Source organism: Furipterus horrens, unplaced genomic scaffold (genome assembly GCF_987537825.1).
Source record: "Furipterus horrens unplaced genomic scaffold, mFurHor1.1.pri manual_scaffold_3, whole genome shotgun sequence".
In the NCBI taxonomy this organism is placed as follows: domain Eukaryota; kingdom Metazoa; phylum Chordata; class Mammalia; order Chiroptera; family Furipteridae; genus Furipterus; species Furipterus horrens.
Genome location: NW_028327173.1, coordinates 36,420,068 through 36,442,420, shown reverse-complemented (window position 1 = coordinate 36,442,420; position 22,353 = coordinate 36,420,068). Strand labels below are relative to the sequence as shown.

Here is a 22,353-nt window from a genome sequence, read left to right as displayed (position 1 = left end):
TGCAGACTGTTGCAGCCACTATGGAGAACAGTATGGAATTACCTCAAAAGATTAAAAATGGAACTGCCTTTTGAACCAGCGACTCCACTACTAGGATTATACCCGAAGAATCTTGAAACACCAATTCAAAAGAACTTATGCACTCCTATGTTCATTGCAGCACTGTTTACAATAGCCAAGTGCTGGAAACAACCTAAGTGCCCATCTGTAGATGAGTGGATCAAAAAACTGTGGTACATTTACACAATGGAATACTATGTAGCAGAAAGAAAGAAGGAACTCCTGCCATTTGCAACAACATGGATGGAACTAGAGAGAATTATGCTTAGTGAAATAAGCCAGGCAAAGAAAGAAAAATACCATATGATATCACCTAATACAGGAAACTAAAGAACAACACAAACAAAGGAACTAAATAGAACAAAGAGCAGAATAGCAGTCAATAGGGGGGAGGGGAGAGGGAGAGAAGGGGGATAAGTAAGGGAAGGGTTTAATTAAAGAGCCTGTATAAAAGACTCATGGACATGGACAACGGGGAGGGATATGATTGCGGGAGAGGGGGTGGGTTGGGTGGGGGAGAGAAATTAGGGGAAAAGGGGACAATGTAATTGAAAAACCAAAATAAAAAAAAATAAAAAAAAGAAAAAAAAGAAAACAAACAACCCAATTAAAAAAGGGACAAAGGACCTGAACAAACACTTCTCTAAAGAGGACATACAGAAGGTCCATAGACACATGAAAAAATGCTCAACATCATTGGCCATCAGAGAGATGCAAATAAAAACCACAATGAGATACCACTTTACACCAGTCAGAATGGCCATCATCAACAAATCAACAAACAACAAGTGCTGGCGAGGATGCGGAGAAATGGGAACCCTACTGCACTGTTGGTGGGAATGGAGGCTGGTGCAGCCACTATGGAGAACAGTATGGAATTACCTCAAAAAACTAAAAATGGAACTGCCTTTTGACCCAGCAATTCCACTGCTAGGATTATACCCGAAAAATCCTAATGTATATATTTTCTAATGTCATTGTGTTTATAAATAGAGTAGCAACTTCAATGTATTACTTAGACAGAAAACAATTACAGTTTAAATTTAGCCAGAAATACTTATATCTTACCAAAAGTCCTAGGACTTTCTGTTGAATGGACGACTCAGTGGGAAAAGACTGTAAAAAGGAAGAGAAATGTATAACTACTTCAAGAATCAAAGATAATAACTAAGTGCTAAAATCAATAATCAATAAATGTCAAAACTGTAGGCTAAATTCCCATTCTAACCTCTAGAACCCTCATGAAGAGTTCTAACCCTTGATTTTCAATAAAGTGTCTGCAGGTAGTTGGAGATTCATCTGTGAGGTTCCAAAGTGCACTCAAGGTAAATTTCAAAGTAGTGTCCACCGAATTTTGATTGGTTTTCTGCTTCACTATTTGAAGAAGTTGCTGAAAGAAGAAAAACAGCATTAGTTTCTCATTATTGAATTGTTATTGCAATTATTAGTGGTAACAACCACAAGTCCATGAGGTTGAGTCTCATGGCTTAAGACATTTCCTATTAAGGTTTTTATAAGTACAACAAACAACCTCCTGGATCAGACTTTTCCTTCAATAAGAAAAAAGTGTAGGGACTTCATAAATACTTCTATATTATATTGATCATACCTATAGTATAATCACCTGTAAGTATAATGAAAAACAAAATGATTAAAGTTTAGAATCAATTTTTTTACCAGTTGGTCCAACATATACTCATTTCAGATCCTGGAATTAAAAAGGTGAAGAGAGAGAAGGGGAGAATAAAGCAAACAGTTATTTAGCAGCAGCAAATTATATCCTAAATTGTATTAGTGCTACCCCCATTTTTTAGAAGAAAAAATTGAGTCTCAGAAGTATTAAGTAATTTGAATACAGTAAACTTAGTAAGAGAAAGTAAGAATTGGAAGATCTAATTCTAACTTCAAGTTTTTATTAAGGAAAAAAAGAATGAATTAAATATACCAGTAAGAGAATTAAAATTTATATTGAAATTAAATAAGATATCTTTGAAATTCCACTTGCAAATGATTTCTATCAGAGCTTTAACCTAAGAAATTTAAAGTCTGAAAGATAACCATTTTAAGACCTACATAAAGCATCCATAATGCCATTTTTAGATTATATTTTGGGGGGAAGAGGGAGCTCTGCTAAAACAGGTATAAGAAAACATTGATGAACACTTACTTAAAGTTACATACAATTCAGGAAAAATTCTTTAAGAAACACAAACACTGTCCTGGCTGGTATGGCTCAGTGTACTGAGCGCCAGCTTGCAAACTGAAAGGTCATTGGTTTGATTCCCAGTCAGGGTACATGCCTGGGTTGCAGGCCAGGACCGCAGTTGGGGACATGCGAGGCAACAGATCAAAGTATTTCCCTGTCACACATCAATGTTTCTCTCCCTCTATTTCTCCCTCTCTTCCCTTCACTCTAAAAATAAATTTTAATAATCTTTTTAGAAAATTAAAAATAAAATAAATGTGGAAGTAACAGGTGATTTTAAAAAAAGAAACACAAATACTTAGGTGCAATTATTTAACATAATAGCATAGTGGCTAAGAAAGAGGCATTAGAATCAAGTTACCTGAGCTTAAATATAATCTCTGCATCTGATTAACTGTGTAACTTTGTTTGCCAATTTTTTTGTTTCCTGATCTGTAAATTGCAGATGATAATTAAAAGCTAAAAACAAAAAGGCTACCTATCATTACTACTACTACTACTACTACCACTACTCGTATCGGCAGCCGTCCGTCTCGAGAGACGATGGTGTAGCTTCTTAAGAGTCTATCTGCACCGCCGAGAATGGCTGTGCAGTCCGACTCGGGAGTGACACGGTATCTGTCTCCTCCCGTGTTGAATCGACATCTTGCGATGACGCTGGAGTGTCCTCTCCAGTGAAGCTGAAGCTACAGAGCCTGGGCAGGGTGATATGGAGGGTCTGCTGTTGCCCATGCAGCAGACCCCCCCTCTCTTCGCAGCTGAAGGGTCCAAGGGAAAGACGGAGTCAATACAGCTTGGCTTCAGGTGCGCCGCAGGAGTTGCCGGTGTTGACTACAACGTCAAACCGCCTTAGGGACTCCGGCTCCGGATTTTCTGTCGGGGTTTACTCCCTTAGCCTTTCCCCTGAAGAGGTATGCCGCAAGGCAGCGGAGGTTTTTTGGAGTCAGAGTTTTCCTTCTCTGATGTGCCCTGACTGGAAGATCGAACCAGCGACACTTAGCTCGCAGGCCGACGCTCAATCCACTGAGCCAAACCAGCCAGGGGTTACTACCACTACTAATTTCTGCTAATTCCTGCTTAAACTAAGTTTAATTTTCCCCAAAGCATATGAGAATTATTTCCTTAAAATTTTTGACTATATCTCCAGCTGAAATTACTGAAACACATATACAGCAATAAGAAACCATATTTATAACTTAAATATCATCCCTGAGAATAATAAAAATAAGTAAAATCAGTATTCTTTTCTACTCATCATATATATATTGTATTTTATGCTAGGCACTTAGCATACATATTCCTTCAATTTTTTCCTTTTCATTTAATTTTCATAATAACTATATAAAGTACTTTTTATTACCCTTAAGAAAATTAATGCCCCAAATCACACCATTAGTAACAGAATTAGGAATAAACCTAGATATGTCAACTTACAAATTCCTACTCTAGCTCTGACCAGACAGCTCAGTTGGTCAGAGTGTCGTCCTGATATGCCAAGGTTGCGGGTTTGATTTCCAGTCAGGGCACATATAAAAATAAACTAATGAATATATAAATAAGTGGAACAACAAATCAATGTTTCTCTCTCTCTAAAATCAATAAATTTAAAAAAATTCAACTCTTTCCACTTACCATCATAGCCTTCTCTTTATATTACCTTTTTCATTCATATCTTCATTATACTTATTAGACTGTATTACAACTATGTCTACATACTGTGAGATTCTTATGGGAGGTTATTAGAGATATAATTCAGTGTGAATCCCTAACATTTTAAGGCAGTAGGTGATGAGTATTGTTTAATTATCTATTGAATGACTTACTTTGTAATTACATACATAATTTGTAAGTCAGAGGAAAAGGGAGTCTCTCACTTGACTTTTTTAAACATATATTTTTATAGAGATTTCAGAATCGTTTTGATGTTTTAAAATTTGTTTATTTATTTTGAGACAGAGGGGAAGGACAGGAGAAAGAGAGGGGGAGAAACATCGATGTCAGAGAGAAACATTGATCAGCTGCCTCTCAGAGGCCCCAGCTAGCAACCTGGGCATGTGCCTTGACCAGGAATTGAACTGGGAACCTTTGTGGGACAATGCCCAACCAAGTGAGCCACACCAGTCAGGAGATTACATTTTCCTTTTCTATCTACTATGGTTGTTCAAACACCTCATGCCAGGATTTTAACAGGAAGTCCCTAAGTGGACGTTTTGCCTCCAATCCTCCTTAAGACACTGTTGATATTTATTCTCCTTTAAGCTTTTTTACTTTTCACCATTCACTATGTTATTTCCTCAACTGTGTAGGCAAGTAAAATAATATAGTAAATTATCTTCTTCCCCAAAGCATCTAGCACAATCTTATGCCTATAACAGTCTTTAAATTTTCTTCATAAATTTAACAAAAATCACAGAATCTTAGCATTAGAATCTTAAGGCTTAGCCCTGGCTGCTGTGGCTCAGTGGATTGAGCATTGGCCTGCGAGCCAAGTGTCGCTGGTTCGATTCCCTGTCAGGGCACATTACTAGGTTGCACATCAGGTACCCAGTTAGGGGTGCGAGTGAGAGGCAACCACACAGTAAAAATAATAATAATAATAAAAATAAAAAATATATTTTAAAAAAAAGAATCTTAAGGCTTATGTATACCCCAATAGTTCAGGTAATTTTTCTAAATTCACAAAATGCTATACAAATTAAACCCTAGGTCATCTGATTCCTAGTGTAGGGCTCTTTCCATCTCTGTTAAGGAGTAGAGCTGCCTCTATGAAAGGAAATGAATACACTAATTTAGAAGTAACAAAAATAATTTTTTTAAATGTAAAACATTAGAAGGTATACAACATTGCCCAAAAGCAATGAAAATGAAAACCGTTAGTGGTCTGCATAGAGAAGATAACACTTACCCTGACAATGAAGAGCTCAGCACCAAGTTGTGCAGTTTGTTCTGTAGAAAGCTGCAAGCAAGCAGACAGAGTCAATGTTCAAGAACCCACAAGTGTGACTTTACTGTTATTCACTGTAACAGACTCTTAAGGCAGGACTAAAATCTCTGACCAGCCTGGAATTCTGCAATATTGAATGCAGCTTGAATAAGCAGGCTGGCAGAGAGGCTCACAGATTTTGGGAAAATACTAACTCTAAGGGGAAACATGAGTTCAGGTACCTTGGCAGCTAGGATGGAAATGATAGCAACTGCCATCCTTTGCATGTTTTGATCCTCATGGTTGCAGAGCCACTGCATGACAAGCTTGGCTGCTTCAAACCTGAAAACACACAAATGGGTTCATGAATTAATCCTGGAGGCCCAGGTACAGTTTCAGAGCCCAGGGTGGAAACTGACACTACAGTTTAAGTGGATGAGAAGGAAAGGAAAAATTACTGTTAATTAATAGAGAATAATAATTATACTTAGTGTTCTGGAGGTGGTACCTCGTTATTAATTGAGACTTTGTAAAGAAACAAGAGTCAAAACTATTTGGCATTCATCTTCTACAATTATAACATATTTCTATTATATAATGATTTCTATACTGTAGTAATAAGTTAAGTATTTTCTGGGTTCCTCACAGTACCTAGCATAATGGGAATTGATTCATTCACAAATATTTATTGACCTCCTGCTTTGTGCCAGACATTGTTCTTGGTGCTAGAAATAGAGTAGTGAATAAAATAAAAATATCTCTACTCTCACAGGACTTACACTCTACAGGAGAAAACAAATAATAAATCAGATAATAAGTAAGGTATGTGGTATGATTAAGTACTGACATATGCTATAGAGGAAAAAAAGCAGGGAAAGAGAAGATATGAAATGTTGAAATTTTATGTAGGGTGGCTAAAGAAGGTCTCACCGAAACTTTTGAAGAAGTAAGAGCTAGACATGTGGAAATCTAGGGGGAAAGTATTCCAGGCAGAGGAAATGAGAAACACAACAACCCTGAATTGAGAGTGCGCCTGGAGGTTTTGAGAAATAGCATGGAGGCCAGTGAGGCCAGGACACAGGGAACAAAGGTAAGAGTAGTACTAAGAAATGAAGTCGAAGACTTCTGGTCAAGATGGCTTGCCTCCTCAGACAACCACATCAAAATTACAACTAAAATATAGAACATCCATCACTCAGAACCAACACAAATCGAGTTGAATGGAAGTCTGACAACCACAGAATTAAAGAAACCACATCTACCCAGACTAGTAGGAGGAGTGGAGACGCGGAACAGGATGGTCCCACATCCACATGTGGTGGCTAAAAATTTGGGAGGGATATCTCAGCAGCAAGGAGTCCTAGTCCCACACCAGAATCCCCACCCCAGGGTTCCAGTGCCATGAAGATAAGTCCCCACAACTTCTGGCTGTAAAAACCAACAGGGATTGAGTCAGTGAAAGAAAATGCTGGAGACCCAAGCAGTTCCTCTTAAAGAAACCATACCTAGACTTACACAGACTCTGTTCTTCTGAGCTCCAGCACCAGGGTAGCAGCTTGAAAAGCACCAGTGGCATACAGGGAAAAACTGAGTTGTCTGGCAGAGGCCATGGTCCCTTTTCTGAACCCTCCTGCCACAGAGTGACACAGTCGGCAGGCTGGTGCCATACCTGAGACTCCATCAACCTGGCTAGCACTGTTAGCCCCGCCCTGAAGATCCCCGGAGGCTGTGTACCACCAAACTTATGTGCCCACCCCAGCTGCTTTTCATATGAATGGCTGGTCTTGGCTTATGCTTTACAACTTCCTAAATTCTCTCAAACAAGCAACAGCTGGCCTCAGTGGGCCCCAAGGCTCTGTACCTCTTGCTAAGTGGCCCCAGGCCTGCACTAGCAGCAACCAGCCTAGCTAGATTCACAGCTTGACTTCACCTGGGAATCTTCAAGCCCAGCACAAGTAGCAGCCATTTCAGATTATTTTATAGCTCAGGTATGGTCATCCCAGGTAAAACACAGGTGGGGGCTGACTTTGGCCTGCACCACCCAGGAAACCCCAGCGCCTGCACAACCAGTGGACAGCTACAGACAATGTAGGAGCACCCCACCCTGCCTCCACATAGCTGTGCCTCCACGGAGGGTGGAGCTTGGTGGTCAGTGGTCACAGTCAGTCCTTGCAACTGACTGGCCTGGGTAAATCCCTCCCACTGACTTGCCAACAGCAATCAAGGCTCAACTACAAGAACAGGGTGTACTCAGCCCACACGAAGGGTGCACCTCTAGAGTCCAGCTTGGTTGATAAGGGAGGCTATGCCACTGGACCCTACAGGACACCTACAACATTAGGCCACACTACCAAGAAAGCAAATCACAGCAGCTCTACCGAATACATAGAAACTAACACAGTGAGGCTGCCAAATGACGAGAAAAAGAAACATGGCCAAATGAAAGAACAGATAAAAACTCCAGAAAAACAACTAAAAAAATACAGAGATAAACAAGCTATCAGGTGTAGAGTTCAAAACACTGGTTATAAGGATGCTCAAGGAACTTAGTGAGGACCAAAACAGCATAGAAATGATCCAGTCAGAAACGAATGATACACTAAATAAAGAACAATTTACAGGGAAACAACAGTGGAGTGGATGAAGTTGAGAATCAAATCAATGATTTGGAACATAAGGAAGCAAAAAACAACCAATTAGAACAAGAAGAAGAAAAAAATTTTTAAAAATGAAGATAGTAAAAGAAGCCTCTGGGACAACTTCAAGTGCTCCAACATTCGCATCACAGAGGTGCCAGAAGGAAAAGAGAAAGAGCATGAAATTGGAAATCTATTTGAAAAACTAATGAAAGAAAACTTTCCTAATTTGGTGAAGGAAATAGACATGCAAGTCCAGGAAGCTCAGAGAGTCCCAAACAAGATGGATGCAAAGAGGTCCACTCCAAGACACACCATAATTAAAATGCCAAAGGTTAAAGATGAAGAGAGAATCTTAAAAGCAGCAAAAGAAAAGCAGTTAAGTTACCTACAAGGGAGTTCCCCTAAGACTGTCAACTGATTTTTCAAAAGAAACTTGCAGGCTAGAAGGGATTGGCAAGATAAATTCAAAGGCATGAAAATCAGGAACCTATGGCCAAGATTGCTCTACCCAGCATAGCTATCATCTAGAATTGAAGGACAGATAAAGAGCTTCCCAGACAAGAAAAAACTAAAGGAGTTCATCTTCACCAAACCATTATTACATGAAATGTCAGAGGGACTTATTTAAGGAAAAAAAGATCAAACTACGAACAATAAAATGGCATTAAATACACATCTATCAACTGAATCTAAAAAAACTAAACAAGAACAGAGACAGAATCATGGATACAGAGAGCATTTTCATAGTTGCCAGATGGAAGGGGAGTATGGGAGAATGAGTAAAGAGATGAGGAGATTAAAAGGAGAACAAATAGAGCCCTGGCTGGTGTGGCTCAGTGGACTGTGCCCTGGCCTGCAAACCAAAGGGTCACGAGTTTGATACCCAGTCGGGCACATACCTGGGTTGCCAGCCAGGTCCCCAATTGGGGGCGTGTGAGAGGTAACCACACATGGATGTTTCTGTCCCTCTCTTTCTCTCTCCCTTCACCCCTCTCTAAAAATAAATAAAATAAAATCTTAAAGAAAAAAAAAAAGAAGTACAAATAGGCAGTCATGGAATAGCCATGGGGATGTAAAGTACAGTATAGGAAATGGAGTACCCAAAGGGCTTACATGCATGACCCATGGACATGAACAATGGTGTGGGGATTGCCTGAAGGAGTGGGAGGTGCTGGGTGAAGGGGGGTAAAGGGAGGAAAATTGGGACAACGGTAATAGCATAATCAATAAAGTATAATTAAAAAATAAGAAAAGAAATGAAGTCTGACTAACAAGAGAGCCATACTATATCGTCCTTTAAAAAAAAAAAATCCTCACCGGAGGATATGTTTATTGATCTGAGAGAGAGAGAGAGAGAGAAACATTGATGCGAGAGAGAAACATCAATCCATTGCCTCCCATACGTGTCCCAACCAGGGACTGAACCTGCAACGTTTTGGTATATGGAATGACTCCCCAACCAACTGAACACCCCAGCCAGGGCAGATACTATAGTCTTAATAATGAATTAACTTTTATTCTGAATGAGATGAAAAGCCACGGCAGAATTCTGAGGAGAGATATGACTTGAACAGACTTACGTTTTTGATAAAATTATTCTATCAGTTATATTTAGAAAACTTCACAAGGGCAAGGACATAAGCATGGAGATCAGTTCAGAGGTGAACACAGTAATTCAGGAGAGAAATCACTTTTACCCTAATTAAAGTGATAGAAATGGAAGTGAAGACAAATGGCTGGAATTTGGATATATTTTGAAGATTGAGCTGGCTTTGTCACAGGACTGAATGTGGGGTGTGAAATAAGAAGAGAAATCAAGGATGACACCAAGGAACATATCGAATTAGCTATAATTTTATCTTTCAAGACTCAAGTCAAATATCACATCCTTTAAGAAGCTTTCCTTGACAAAGTTTTATCATTGTCTTCTTATTACTCCTTAGCATTTGTTTATAACTCTCTCACAGAGTTGTGATTATCTGTAGACTCACCTGAATCCCCCATTGGCATGTAAGTTTCTTTTTTTTTTCAACATTTTTTTAACCCTGACTGGTGTGACTCAGTGGATTGAGCAGTGGCCTGCGAACCAAAGGGTTGCCAGCTCAATTCCCGGTCAGGGCACATGCCTGGGTTGCAGGCCAGGTCCCCAGTTGGAGGTGTGCAAGAGGCAACCACACATTGATGTTTATCTCCCTTTCTTTCTCCCTCCCTTCCCCTCTGAAAATAAAAAAATAAAATCTTAAAAAAAAAATTTTTTTTAATCCTCACCCAAGGACTTTTAGAGAGAGAGGAAGGGAGAGAGAAACATTGATGCAAGAGAGAAGCACTGATCGGTTGCCTCCCATACATGCTGGGACCGAGGATCAAACCCACAACCTAGGTATGTGACCTGACCAGGAACTGAACCTGCAACCTTTTGGCCACAGGCTGATGCTCCAACCAACTGAGCCACACCAGCCAGGGCTGGCACGTGAGTTTGTTGACAGAAGAGACCGTATCCTATTTAGCCCTTCATACCAAGACCCAATATAGTGCTTTACACATAAATATTGTTTAATATATTATGGTTGAATAATTACATTAAGTAAATGACTATTCTGCAACCTCTTCAAATTTACCATTACCTCCTTTCTATTCTCAAGGCCATCTCTGATCAAGCTCATTACTGACATTCTTCCCCCTTCCCTCAACATTACAGTAGACTGACACGTCTTTAAAGGACTTTTTAATCTGCAGGTTTCTTTTACAACTCACTCCTTACCTCCTTGTCTTCTTGTCATTTATTTGATGAAGAAATTGGATTCTTTGCCCTGCAGAAATTCACAATCTGTATTTTTCTGACTGAAGCCCCATGGAGCTATTTAACGTGTTCATCTACTATCAGTATTTCCTATAAATTGGTAGTTTGATTTAGACATTTAATCAGATTTATATTTGATTTTCTGGGACAAAACTACTTCATAGATTGTGTTGTGCCCTCTTGTCAGAAGGCACATAATATCCAGTTATCTCTCTTTTTGTGGTTTTAGCAGCCATTGGTGTTTATTACTTATATCTATTAGTTAATTAGGATTAATCACACACCAGGGATATCCTAACTGGTAAGAAATGATGCAAGACAAATTTCTATAAATTGTTTTTTCCATTTTAAGTTACAGCACTATCACTTGCCTGTTAAATGGAACATCTTGAAGGATCCGGTCACTGCAAAGTGAAAGGAGGCAATTCTTCTGTAACTAAAGAACCAAAGGGAGAAAAAAAAAAAAAAATCCTGAATAAAATATTGCTTTGTTATTTTTTAAACAGGGGTAACCTCTATAAAAAAATTAAAAAAAAAAAAAAAAGGAGGAAGACTGATGAAACACCACTTATTTCTTACAAACTTTACTGTGGCCATCTACTGCTGAAAGACTGACTTCCACCAAACCCATATAAGTTTACCAGCACATATTTATATTTCCTTCCCATTTGATGAGAAATGAGATGATAAATAGAATAATTCTAGCTGATTTCCCTCTCTCTGATACACTTTGGATGGGTACTGCTTTGTCTTCTGTCCACCTGGCTTCCAGAGGCCATGAAAAACAAAGCCTAAAGTTCATCTAGTTTGAGGGAAGCTGGCTTTAATGACCCACTCACGAAGTTTTGGACCTCATGAGTATTTTTTTTACTAACTTGCCAACTCACTGCTAAATTTTAAAAGTTAAAAATATCATTCAAGCAGTATTTTGAGTTTTCAGCTGGAGGACAGGCTACGTTGTATAGTCTACCATGCTGCCAGAAAGAGAAAAGCCATGTCTTATTCATTTCTGTATCCAGTACTGGATAGTATCTGGCCCAGAACAGATTCTCTATGCCTGTTGATTGAAATTACCACAAACTCAAGATCTAGGTTAAGGATGAGTTTTATATGGCTTGCACTATTTCCCTCAATGTTTATTTAGATTTAACTACTGTTTAGGCAGGGAATACACGCTGTAGTTTTCTACTTCTCTGCTGTCCTATGCTCAATTATACCATAAATTTATTACTTTACAGCTTCCAAAGGCATTTGAATTTCCATGCTTGGTCTACTAAATTGAACTATATGGAGGTAGGAGGTGGATAGAAGACACTAAACGAACTATTTGAATGGAGATTCCCATATACTTACCTGCTGATGATTAGGAAAATGTTCCATGGCTTTGAGCAGTAAATGGGTCACATCAGCCAGCAGTCGGACAGGCATTCCTGCAGCAAGATCCTGCTTGGTTAAGTTAAATACACAGGCGCTTGCAGCAAGTTGCACTGGCAAATTCATAGGATGGTTTCTCATACCAGTGACCACAAGCTGTAAAAAAAAATTAGTTCTCTTAATCCACCTCATAAACCCAGGTCCACTTCATGTAACAACATTATTTTGTTGACCTATAATAATTTCTGAGATGTTTTAAGTATCTTTTTTATCCACATGATCAAAGATCCTAGGACATATCAGTTACTCACTAATACTTAGTTCCTGCCTATCTGGTGGAGGTAGGCATCAAGGTGTTCATGTCCAGAGATTTTTCTGTAAGGCTAATGAATCTTTTCTACCCAGGTCATTTATCTTTGTATTTCCAAAGTACAGTGCCTGTTATATGCTTAACATTAAATAAATTCTTACTGACTTGAATAGAGTAAAACAGACACAAACTTCACTTTCAGACAAGATTGGGCACATTCACCCAATATGGCAGTAAACTAAACTTCACTTTCAGACAAGATTGGGCACATTCACCCAATATGGCAGTAAACTAAACTTCACTTCCTTTTTTAATTTTTCTACTTTTACTTTTATTAGCATTTATTTTATGCTGAATTTACTTCTGAGCCACAGTTTTTGTTTCTTCAGTTTCTTCTGGGATATCTTTTTCTTCCATGCAACTTCCTTTTCTGGTTTAGGAACAATCTGCTGTTTTTCAGTAGGATCATCTCAATGTGGCAGGGAGAGCTCACATATGGGTTAACCCACTCATGAGCTCTGTAAGTTCTGCACATCTTGGGAGCTTTGATTTTTGGATGTGCTCAATGAATCTATATCTAAACCCTAAAGTTCAGTGCTACTCTCTGCATTTTTAAGCATGTGCAGCAAAAATTTAGCTCTCTTTTTGGGCCACTGACCTGCATCCTGTTCTCTCCCACTGGTTGGCCTGGGTAAACCTGCCAACTCCACCATTCCAATGACAGAATGGCACACACTGCTACTATAAAGTGACATCCTTCAGATACTTCATGGCTTTTCATATATGCACACCCTTCATGGCTTGGGCAGTTTCACAAGTGTCCTTAAAGTGAACACAAAGATTTGAACCTCTTGATTTGGAAGATTTTGGGGGGTTTTCTGGGAGAAGTGAATAGTGAACCATTTTCAGAAGTCACTTCAGACCACTTACAGAAAGAGTTAAACTTCACTTTCAAATTCTAACATTCAGTTCCTTGAGAACACTGTTATAAAGTACAATAAAATCCATTCACTTCGCTCTGGCTTAGATAACTATTTTTCACCTTTTCCTCTCTAATCAAACCCCCAACAAATCCTTCCCATTCCTCATTATCAACTAAAGACCCTGCTTCCAACTACACCGAGAAAACTGAAGCAATCAGAAAAGAACCAGATTCTCACTACCACATATATGCCCTTACTAGCATATATATGCAATCTGAGTTTCATTGGCTACCTTCCTGCCTTTTAACATAAATGATTTTTGTGGGCTTCTGTTTAAAGGTAATCCCTCTACTATGTGACAGATCCTTCCTTTCTTGTCTATTCAATATTGTTTCAGCTGTTCTCCCCTCTCACTTTTACATCATTTTAAAATTCTGTACTAGATCATTCATATCACCATATAAAATATAAACAAACTATTTTTAAATTTATTTTTTGTTTGTATATACGAGTATTTTTTCTTTATTTTTATTGTTGACACTATTGCATATGTCCCCATTTCCCCCCCAAAAAAGCTATTTTGTCTCCCGTCTTAAAAACAAACAAACCCACTTCCTCAGCCAACTACTACCTTTTTTCTTTGCTCCCTTTTGCAACAAAACTCCTTAAAGTAATTGCCTATATTATTATATTTCTCTGTGTCTCATTCTCTGAATGAATGAATGAGTAAAGACTTCAGATCAGGACTAGAGGTCTAATCCTTTGTTCCTCAAAAAAAAAAAAAAAAAGATAATGCATATACCAAGTGCTAATATCCTCTGGTGTATATGGAGTGGGTGACAGGTGTTGCTGTTGGGGATAACATCCTAGGAACTGAAATGTACTTGGTCCTATCCAAGCACCACATTCTCCAAATTTAAGATACCTAAAGGTTAAGTCATTTCTGGTTGTGCCACTAACTTATTTTTATTTAACCTCACAGTCTCTAAAATAGAAGATAAAACTTAACAATTGGGATTGTTATACCCACTAAAGGAGGTACCAAATATGATATAGTCCTATACTTACTGGCTTCAAATATAAATGTGCATAAAGATTATGTTGGGGGATTATTAAAATGCAGATTCTTGTATCTAGTCTAGTCCTATTGAATCTACATTTCTTCGGGTGGGGTTCACAAAAGTGCTTTTTAAAATAAGCAATAATCCAGACTTCTGGTGGACAAAGACCACATTCTGACAAGCACTACCCTAAGCAATCAACAAAATTAAGAATCTTCCTTTCTTGCCCTTTAAAAGATGTCTTGGTTAAAATAACATGGATTACTTATGAAAGCACAGGAGGTTCATAAATGGCATGGAAAAGTAAGTGCCTTATGGAATTCCAAGATTGTATTCCTTTTTTAATTTTTTTTAAAGATTTTATTCATTTACTTTTAGAGAGAGGGGAAGGCAGGGAGAAAGAGAGGGAGAGAAACATCAATGTGCAAGAGATAAATCAATCAGTTGCCTCTCTCACGCTCCCAACCGGGGACCTGGCCCACAACCCAGGCATGTGCCCTGACTGGGAATTGAACTGGTGACGTTTCAGTTCGTAGGCTGGCACTCAATCCACTGAGCCACACCAGCCAGGACCCAATATTGTATTTCTCCAGCTTATATGGAAGCAATATGGGGCTAATACATATTACAGTGTGCTGATTCCAGTTATATACTTCCATTTTCTACTAAAACTGGTGAAAAAATATCACACTGGTCACTGGTTTTAGGTAGTTAAATATAATCTGGAAGGCATTTATATTGCTTAATGAGACCACTATAACATTATATAACATTCAATAACATTATGCAACTATCTTCTCTCTTATTTATTGCTAATAACAAATTATACATCATCAATCCTATAACAAAAGAAAAAAAAAGAAAAAAGTCAAAGACTAAATGCAAATTTTCACCAGTTTTCTTTATAAAATCATCATCTATTCAGGCAGATAATTTCAAAATTTTCATATTCAGTTTCTTATTCTTACCTTTAGAATTTCTGGCTTTGTTTTTTCCATCACATGTGTCAGGCTAAAAAGGTGAAATAGAGCTTCCCGGACAAAGAATGCCCGTTCACTGTACCGCTTCAATGCTTCTGCAATCTGAGTTTCATTGGCTTCTCCAGACACCTTTGAAGATAGCCAAAAAAATTAGCTTTCAGGGTTCTTTTCAACCCCCTAACTTTCTCTATCCAGACATCATTTGTATAGGTGGCATCCAGGACAGCTATGTAAGGCTTAAAACAAAGAAGAATTATAACTTTCCAACCCACCCAGAAATCATCCTACAGGTGTAAATATGCTAAAGAGATATATATTTTAGATAGGCATAGACCCTACTCTAAGCCTATGGGTAATATTTTCTACAATTCACCTAAAATAAATTTCAAGTTACTTAACACTATCTATAAGGTCTTGCCTTAAGATCAGGCTTTTACTTGCCTCCTTTTTTTCCTTTTGCCTGTTTTTTATTGTTGTTCTTTTACAGTTGTCCCAATCCGGCCCCCTCCACCCCAACACCCTGTTGCTCTCCCCAGCCCTGCCAACACTCCCCACCCCCAAAGTCAATCCCCACCCTGTTGTCCCTGTTCTTGGGTCATTCATACATGTTCCTTGACTAGACTCTTCCCCTTCTTTCCCCCCTTATTCCTGCTCCCCTCTGGTCAGTGTCAGTCTATTCTTTGTTTCCATGCCTCTGGTTCTATTTTGCTCAATTGTTTTGTTCATTAGATTCCTCTTATAGGTGAGATCATATGGTATTTGCCTTTTGCTGCCTGGCTTACTTCACTTAGCCTAATACTCTCCAGTTCCACCCCCCACCACCCCGGCCCCAATAAACAAATCAACAAACAACACATGCTGGTGAGGATGTGGAGAAAAAGGAGCCCTAGTGCATTGTTAGTGGGAATGCAGACTGGTGCAGCCACTGTGGAAAATAGTATGGACCTTCCTCAAAAAACTAAAAATGGAACTGCCTTTTGATCCACCAATTCCACTGCTGGGATTATACCCTAAGAATTCTGAAACCCCAATTCAAAAGAACTTATACACCCCTATGTTCACAGCAGCGCTATTTATAATAGCCAAGTGCTGGAAACAGCTTAAGTGCCCATCAGTAGATGAGTGGATCAAAAAACTGTGGTACCTTTACGGAATGAAATACTATGCAGCAGAAAGAAAGAAGGAACTCCTTCCTGCCTGCCTCTTAAGGTAACCCTCTTCCCCAAAATACAATGTTATAGCCACACTGGCTTTTTTCCTTATCTTTCAATAAGCCAAGCTCTTTCCCAGCAAAAGGCCATTATATATAATATCCTCTGACTAAACTCTTCCTCTCTTTCTTTGACTAATTTCTACTTAACTTTCCCAGTTCAAGTTAAATGATACTTCTATAGAGGCTTTCTCTGAACCACCAATCTAAATCAGGTCCCTCTGAAACATCTCCTTCAAAGCCATTATCATAATCCTCCCACTAGACTCATCCATTCACCACCGTATCCCAATGGCTAGCATTACGTGAGCCTTGCAATAAGCATTCAGTAAGTATTGATCACATAAATGTATTAATTAAATTCTCCAGATTTATCAAGCTCTCATTCAGCATCAAGAGGTTCTGTTCAAAATTAAGTCCACCTAATAATTTCTAACTTATGCAATTTAATACACTGAAACTATGGTTCATGTTTCACTGGATAATCAAATGCATATAGCAAGAAGTGGCTCTTTATAAAAGTAACCCAATAAGTGAAAAAGAAAGTATTAGAATACCACCGTGGTCCCCAACTAATTAATGCAACTAGATATTAACAACCAGACATTATGTACTTCCTTAATGAAAGAGCACAACACCTTAAGGTCCTACCAAAGATATCAAACATGAGTGTGATTAAGCCTCCAAATCCAACTACCAATTTTCAGAAAACTCAAAGACAGAAAAATATGCACCAAGAGAATGCAGTCAAGAAAATCCAGATTGGGGGCAACTATACAGGTCAAAAAGGCTGGATTCTTTTCACAGACAAATCACAAGGAAGAGAAATGGAGAGGGAAGTTGTAAATTAAAAAGATACTCAAAAGACACAATTTTGGAAAATGGGCAAGATTAACTAAGTGCTTAGAGATAAACAGTTGGGTCATAAAACAATAAAGAAAAGCAAGGACATGATTATTATTATGAGCCATGATAGAGGTTATTTTTGTGGGGAAAGAAGAGAGTTGTAATCAGTACTGGATACACGGAAGAGCTTCAGGTAGCTTACAAAGTTCTACCGATTAACCTGAGTGATGCTTTCAAGTGTGTTCACGTTATTTTCACTCAGTAAGCTATACATTTGTTTTGTTTTTTTAAATAATTTTTTAAAAGATTTTATTTATTTATTTTTAGAAAGAGTGGAAGGGAGAATGAGAGGTAGAGAAGAAGCATGGATGGGTTGCCTCTCAGCCCACAAGCCAGGCATGTGACCTGACTGGAAATCGAACTGGTGATCTTTCGGTTCACAGGCTGGTGCTCAATCCACTGAGCCACAGCAGCCAGGGCTATTTGTTATTTATTTTATAATAAGGTTTAAAAGCATGTAAAAAAAACTGCCATTCAGAGAGCTACAATCTCATTGAGCTGAAAGACTGAATCTTTTTTTGGCAGAAGCATTATACAGGGTGACACAAAAATAAATATTTAAAAAATACTACTTAGCAACTAGGTTTTATATGACATCCACTATTCAGGTGGGAATATGCAGCCTTGAGGAAATGAAGGGATGTGTCACAACTGACATTTCAGCCATGTTATGATACGCTTCAAGGTCTCACATAAACTAGAGTACAGATGTGTGCCAAATGACACATGGGGACATACTGAGCGTTTGTAAGACTGTACAAATAATGTTATTTCTTTACAAATGCTTTTAAAACTATTTATGAATACATACATACACACTGGCTGTGACTATGTATTCAGATATATAAGCAGTAAATGAATAATAAAAATTTTCCAAGTGTTCACTTCTTTTTTAATCACCCTAAATTTTTTCTTAGATTCCCTTAGATCTGGAAAGACAATGAAATACTATGTGAAGCAAAAAAGACTATAAGAGGGACATTATTTAACAATGATTTCTGTCAGACTTCATTTATCCACATTTGGGTGATTCTAAACAGTTTTATAATATCTTAAATGAAATATAGCCCCAAGTTATCCTTGAATATAAAATTAAAGAATTTTTGTTACTGGAAAGTTATTAAATACTGTAAACCAATTTCACTGCCAGTATGTTTTATTCAACAACACTTCTCGAGTCAGTGATAAACCCTCAAATCAAGCGATGTGGTTCCTCAAACTGTAGCATCTTCAGTTCAATCAATTTCATATGCTAGATCCAAAAAAACAAATGTCTGCATGTACTAGTTTCAGCAAACAATTTAAAACAGAGAAAATGTCCTTAACCACCAAATTAAGCCTTGTTAAGATTTAATATATTGATTAAAACTAAAATTTATATTTGAAGGAAGAATTTTCTTATAGCACTCTGTATGTAACTTTACTATAGTATCTCACACCAGATTAAAGCTATTTTTAAATCTGTCTGTCTCCTCTCCACTAAACTAGAATTCCTCAAGAACAGGGGCACTAAGTCAGACATCTTTAAAAGGTACTTGGTAGATGTTTTCTTATAATGGATCAACTCCTCTGCTTAAAAAACCTTGTATGTACCTTCGCTGGATGTTAATTACTGCAGCTCAATGCAGGGAGAAGTCTAGGCTGGAGATTAAATTTGGAAGTCATTAGCATATAGATTTAAGGATCAAGGCCTGGAATACTCCAATATTTAGAGGCCTGAGACAGAAAGAACAAGCAAAGAAAACTGAGACTGAGTAGTTAAAAAGGTAGAAAAAAAACAGGACAAGTGTAATATTGTGGAAGTTAAGTTAAAAGAGTATTTCAAGGAGGGAGGACAAGATCAACTGTGTCAAGTGCCATTTTAGGTAAAATAAGATGAAAACTGAGAATTAATATTGGGTTTAGCACATTTCCTGTGACTCTCATGGAAACCACAGCTTCGAAGATAACCCCAGAATCTGAGAATGAGGTGGCCCACAAACCTAAGAATCCTAGTTGTGGAGAAGTAGAAGGTTCAGGAACTGGATGGTGACAAAAGAGGAAACTGGTGAGGAAACAGCAATGACAGAGTGGGAAGTTCTATGGTAAGAAAGCCCTCTGTGTTGGGACTAGAAACTGAGAAGAAAAAAAAAAGAACTAAAATACTCAACAAGAAGAGAAGCAATGAGATGTAGTGGAAAGGACACATACTCTGAAATCAAATAGTCTAAGGGCACAGGGCAGACTCTAATGTCATCTGGTTGTGACCCTTAAGAAAACATTCCCTCTCATTGAGTGAAGAGATCAAAATAAGTAATATATATACAAATGTAAAAAAGAATTCCTAGAAGCACCCCACTCAGAGTACCATATATGTATATTGGGGAATCATACTGTATCTATTTCTTGCATCTTTTAGTGTGACCTAAAAAACTCAGGAATGTAAAGCTAAAAAAAAAAACAAAAACAATCTAAACTAATTTAAAGCATCACAATACTAAGACAATCATTTCAGACAAGTTTTTCATCAACTTTGCTAAGTTAGACAATTCTAAAAAAGATGACATGGCAATCTCAACTCTCCTTCCTTAACATTATCTTTTATTTTTCAGTTTTCAAATCAATAGTCAAATAATCTAAAAGGAACATTAGTTTTCATACATAGTTGAATAAAGGGCAAAGATCCAATGATCTTTTTTTATTTTTAAATATTTTATTTATTTTTAGAGAGGGGGAGGGAGGGAGAGAGGAAGAGAAACATCAACGTGTGGTTGCCTCTCAATCACCCCTATCCGGGGACCTAGCCCACAACCCAGGCAAGTGCCCTGACTGGGAATCAAACCAGTGGCCCTTTGGTTCGCAGGTCAGCACTCAATCCACTGAGCCATACCAGCCAGGGCCCAATGATCTTTATTTTAAAAAATATTTTAAAACAATGATTCTCAACTTCAGCTGCATATTGCAACCACCTATGCAGCTTTAAAAAATAGTGGAGCCTAAGCTCCACTTCCCTGTGATTCTTTTTTCTTTAATTATTTATTTATTTATAGAGAGGGAGGGAGAAAGAGAAGGAGAGAAACATCAATGCGCCAAAGATACCTCAGTCGGTTGTCTCCGTCACATCCCCAACTGAAGACCTGGCCCACAACCCAGGCATGTGCCCTGAGTGGGAATTGAACTGGCAACCTTTCAGTTTGCAGGTTGGTGCTCAATCCACTGAGCCACACCAGCCAGGGGCTCCCTGTGATTCTGATTAATTGTCCAAGCTTCCCAGGTTATTTCTTTTTAATTAAAAACTTGTTTCCAGCTTTAATAAGAATGATTGACATATAACATTGTGTTAAGTTTAAGGTGTACAACATGATTTGATGCACTTACATACTGTGACATGGTTACAATGGTAAGGTTAGTTAACACAACTACCATCTCGCATAATTACACTCCAGCTGATTTTAATTGTAGTCAAGGTTGAGAATCACTGCTTCAACATTTACAGAGGTGGAAATTAGATAATGATAACAAAGTTTTTGCTGGGTTCAAGATTTCAAAGTAATATCAGTTGCATTTGTGAAATCAAACTTGTTTATCAGAGGCATTGTGGAATACAGATGTCCTAATAGCCTCAATTTTAAAATTTAGGCTAATTCACTGCTCTTGGATCACATCTTTTTAGGATCTTTATCTTGAGATTATTTAGCTTAATGTACCAAGAACACATTCCTTTCATCCTTCAGAACGCAAGTCAAGCTTACCTATTCGGGAAATCCTTCCTCAATTCCCAGCACACAGGGCTTTCTTCCCCTTCAATTTTTATACTTCTTAACTATCTGACCCATCTGTTAGGCAGTGAAGTACAATAATATTAAAGTAGTAATTTACATTGTTGTGCTTCCTTATCAACAAGCCATGCACTAGAAATCTAGCTTGATCCATAACAAGTTAAGTAAGTTCCTCCTACTTCCTGTTGCCCTGCACCTGGCTTATGTGATGTTGCCAAGTCTGGCCCTGGCACCTACTTCTCAACTTGACTTCATCACTCTCTGACTTTTTACCATTGAGCTCTAGCAACAGTCACATTCCTTCAGTTCCTTGGATGTACCATGCTTCTTCCTACCACACATCTTTGCATATATTATTCTCTCTGCCAAGACAGAATATGTTCTCTACCAAGCTACTCACCCTTAAGATCTTCACTCATTTCCTAGTTCCCCAGAGAAGGCTTAAACTAAGTCATCTCTCTTAAACATTCTCATATATAGTATTGTGTATACCTTCTAGATTCTAAGCAATACTATATAGTTTAAGGCATATGTGTGTGTGTGAATATATAAAACATAAATATATTTGCATATAATACACATATTTAAAGTGCATATACACACATATGATATTTGATTATCTGACTCCCTCACTAAATTACAAGCTCCATGAGGGCAAGATCTTATCTCTCTGGCCTCACAATCAAATCCTCATGTCCAGCAGCACAGTAATTAATGTACAGAGGTACCTGATAAAATACTGAATGAATGAATAAAAAAGAGTAACTCGAAATCATTTTCTACATTCTATTTTTTAAAGTCTGAATTTACAAGTCACCTAGGAATTGAATGTTTATAAGGTATTTATAATTAACCTTTCTTTCTCCTTTACTGAGGTCAATGATGGTAGCTCAAAGATACCTTGCCACCTTGCCGTTTTAGCCACAATATTCACTTTTAGGCCATCTCTGACTCTGCTCCAAGTAAGATCAAGTAATGCTTCTGCTTAAGTGGTGTAGGTGATAGGGTGGGGTAAAATGGGGCTCTGGAACTAGACATGTAAATCCAAATGTTGGTTCTAGCAGTGAATCATATCATTTCTGGGTCTATTTTTGGCACCTATAATATGGGGTTAATAATTATCAGTATAAAGCAGCTAAAGGATACAATGTATGTTAGAAAAATATTAGTTTTCCTTAAATTTGTCACATTCTATCCTTCAAG

The 22,353-nt window shown here is 38.0% G+C and overlaps 1 protein-coding gene across 1 annotated transcript in view; it reads right to left on the bottom strand.

Annotated features, from left to right (window-relative positions):
- The window catches only part of ZYG11B (zyg-11 family member B, cell cycle regulator), a 92,811-nt gene that overhangs the window by 28,594 nt on the left and 41,864 nt on the right, over nt 1-22,353 (bottom strand). The window contains exons 4-10 of the mRNA XM_090269473.1: nt 15,265-15,405; nt 11,982-12,158; nt 11,000-11,064; nt 5,432-5,531; nt 5,172-5,222; nt 1,289-1,450; nt 1,129-1,176 (exon numbers count right to left, since the gene is read on the bottom strand). Coding sequence (XP_090125599.1) covers nt 1,129-1,176; nt 1,289-1,450; nt 5,172-5,222; nt 5,432-5,531; nt 11,000-11,064; nt 11,982-12,158; nt 15,265-15,405 — 744 coding nt within the window. The remainder of the gene's footprint in view (nt 1-1,128; nt 1,177-1,288; nt 1,451-5,171; nt 5,223-5,431; nt 5,532-10,999; nt 11,065-11,981; nt 12,159-15,264; nt 15,406-22,353) is intronic.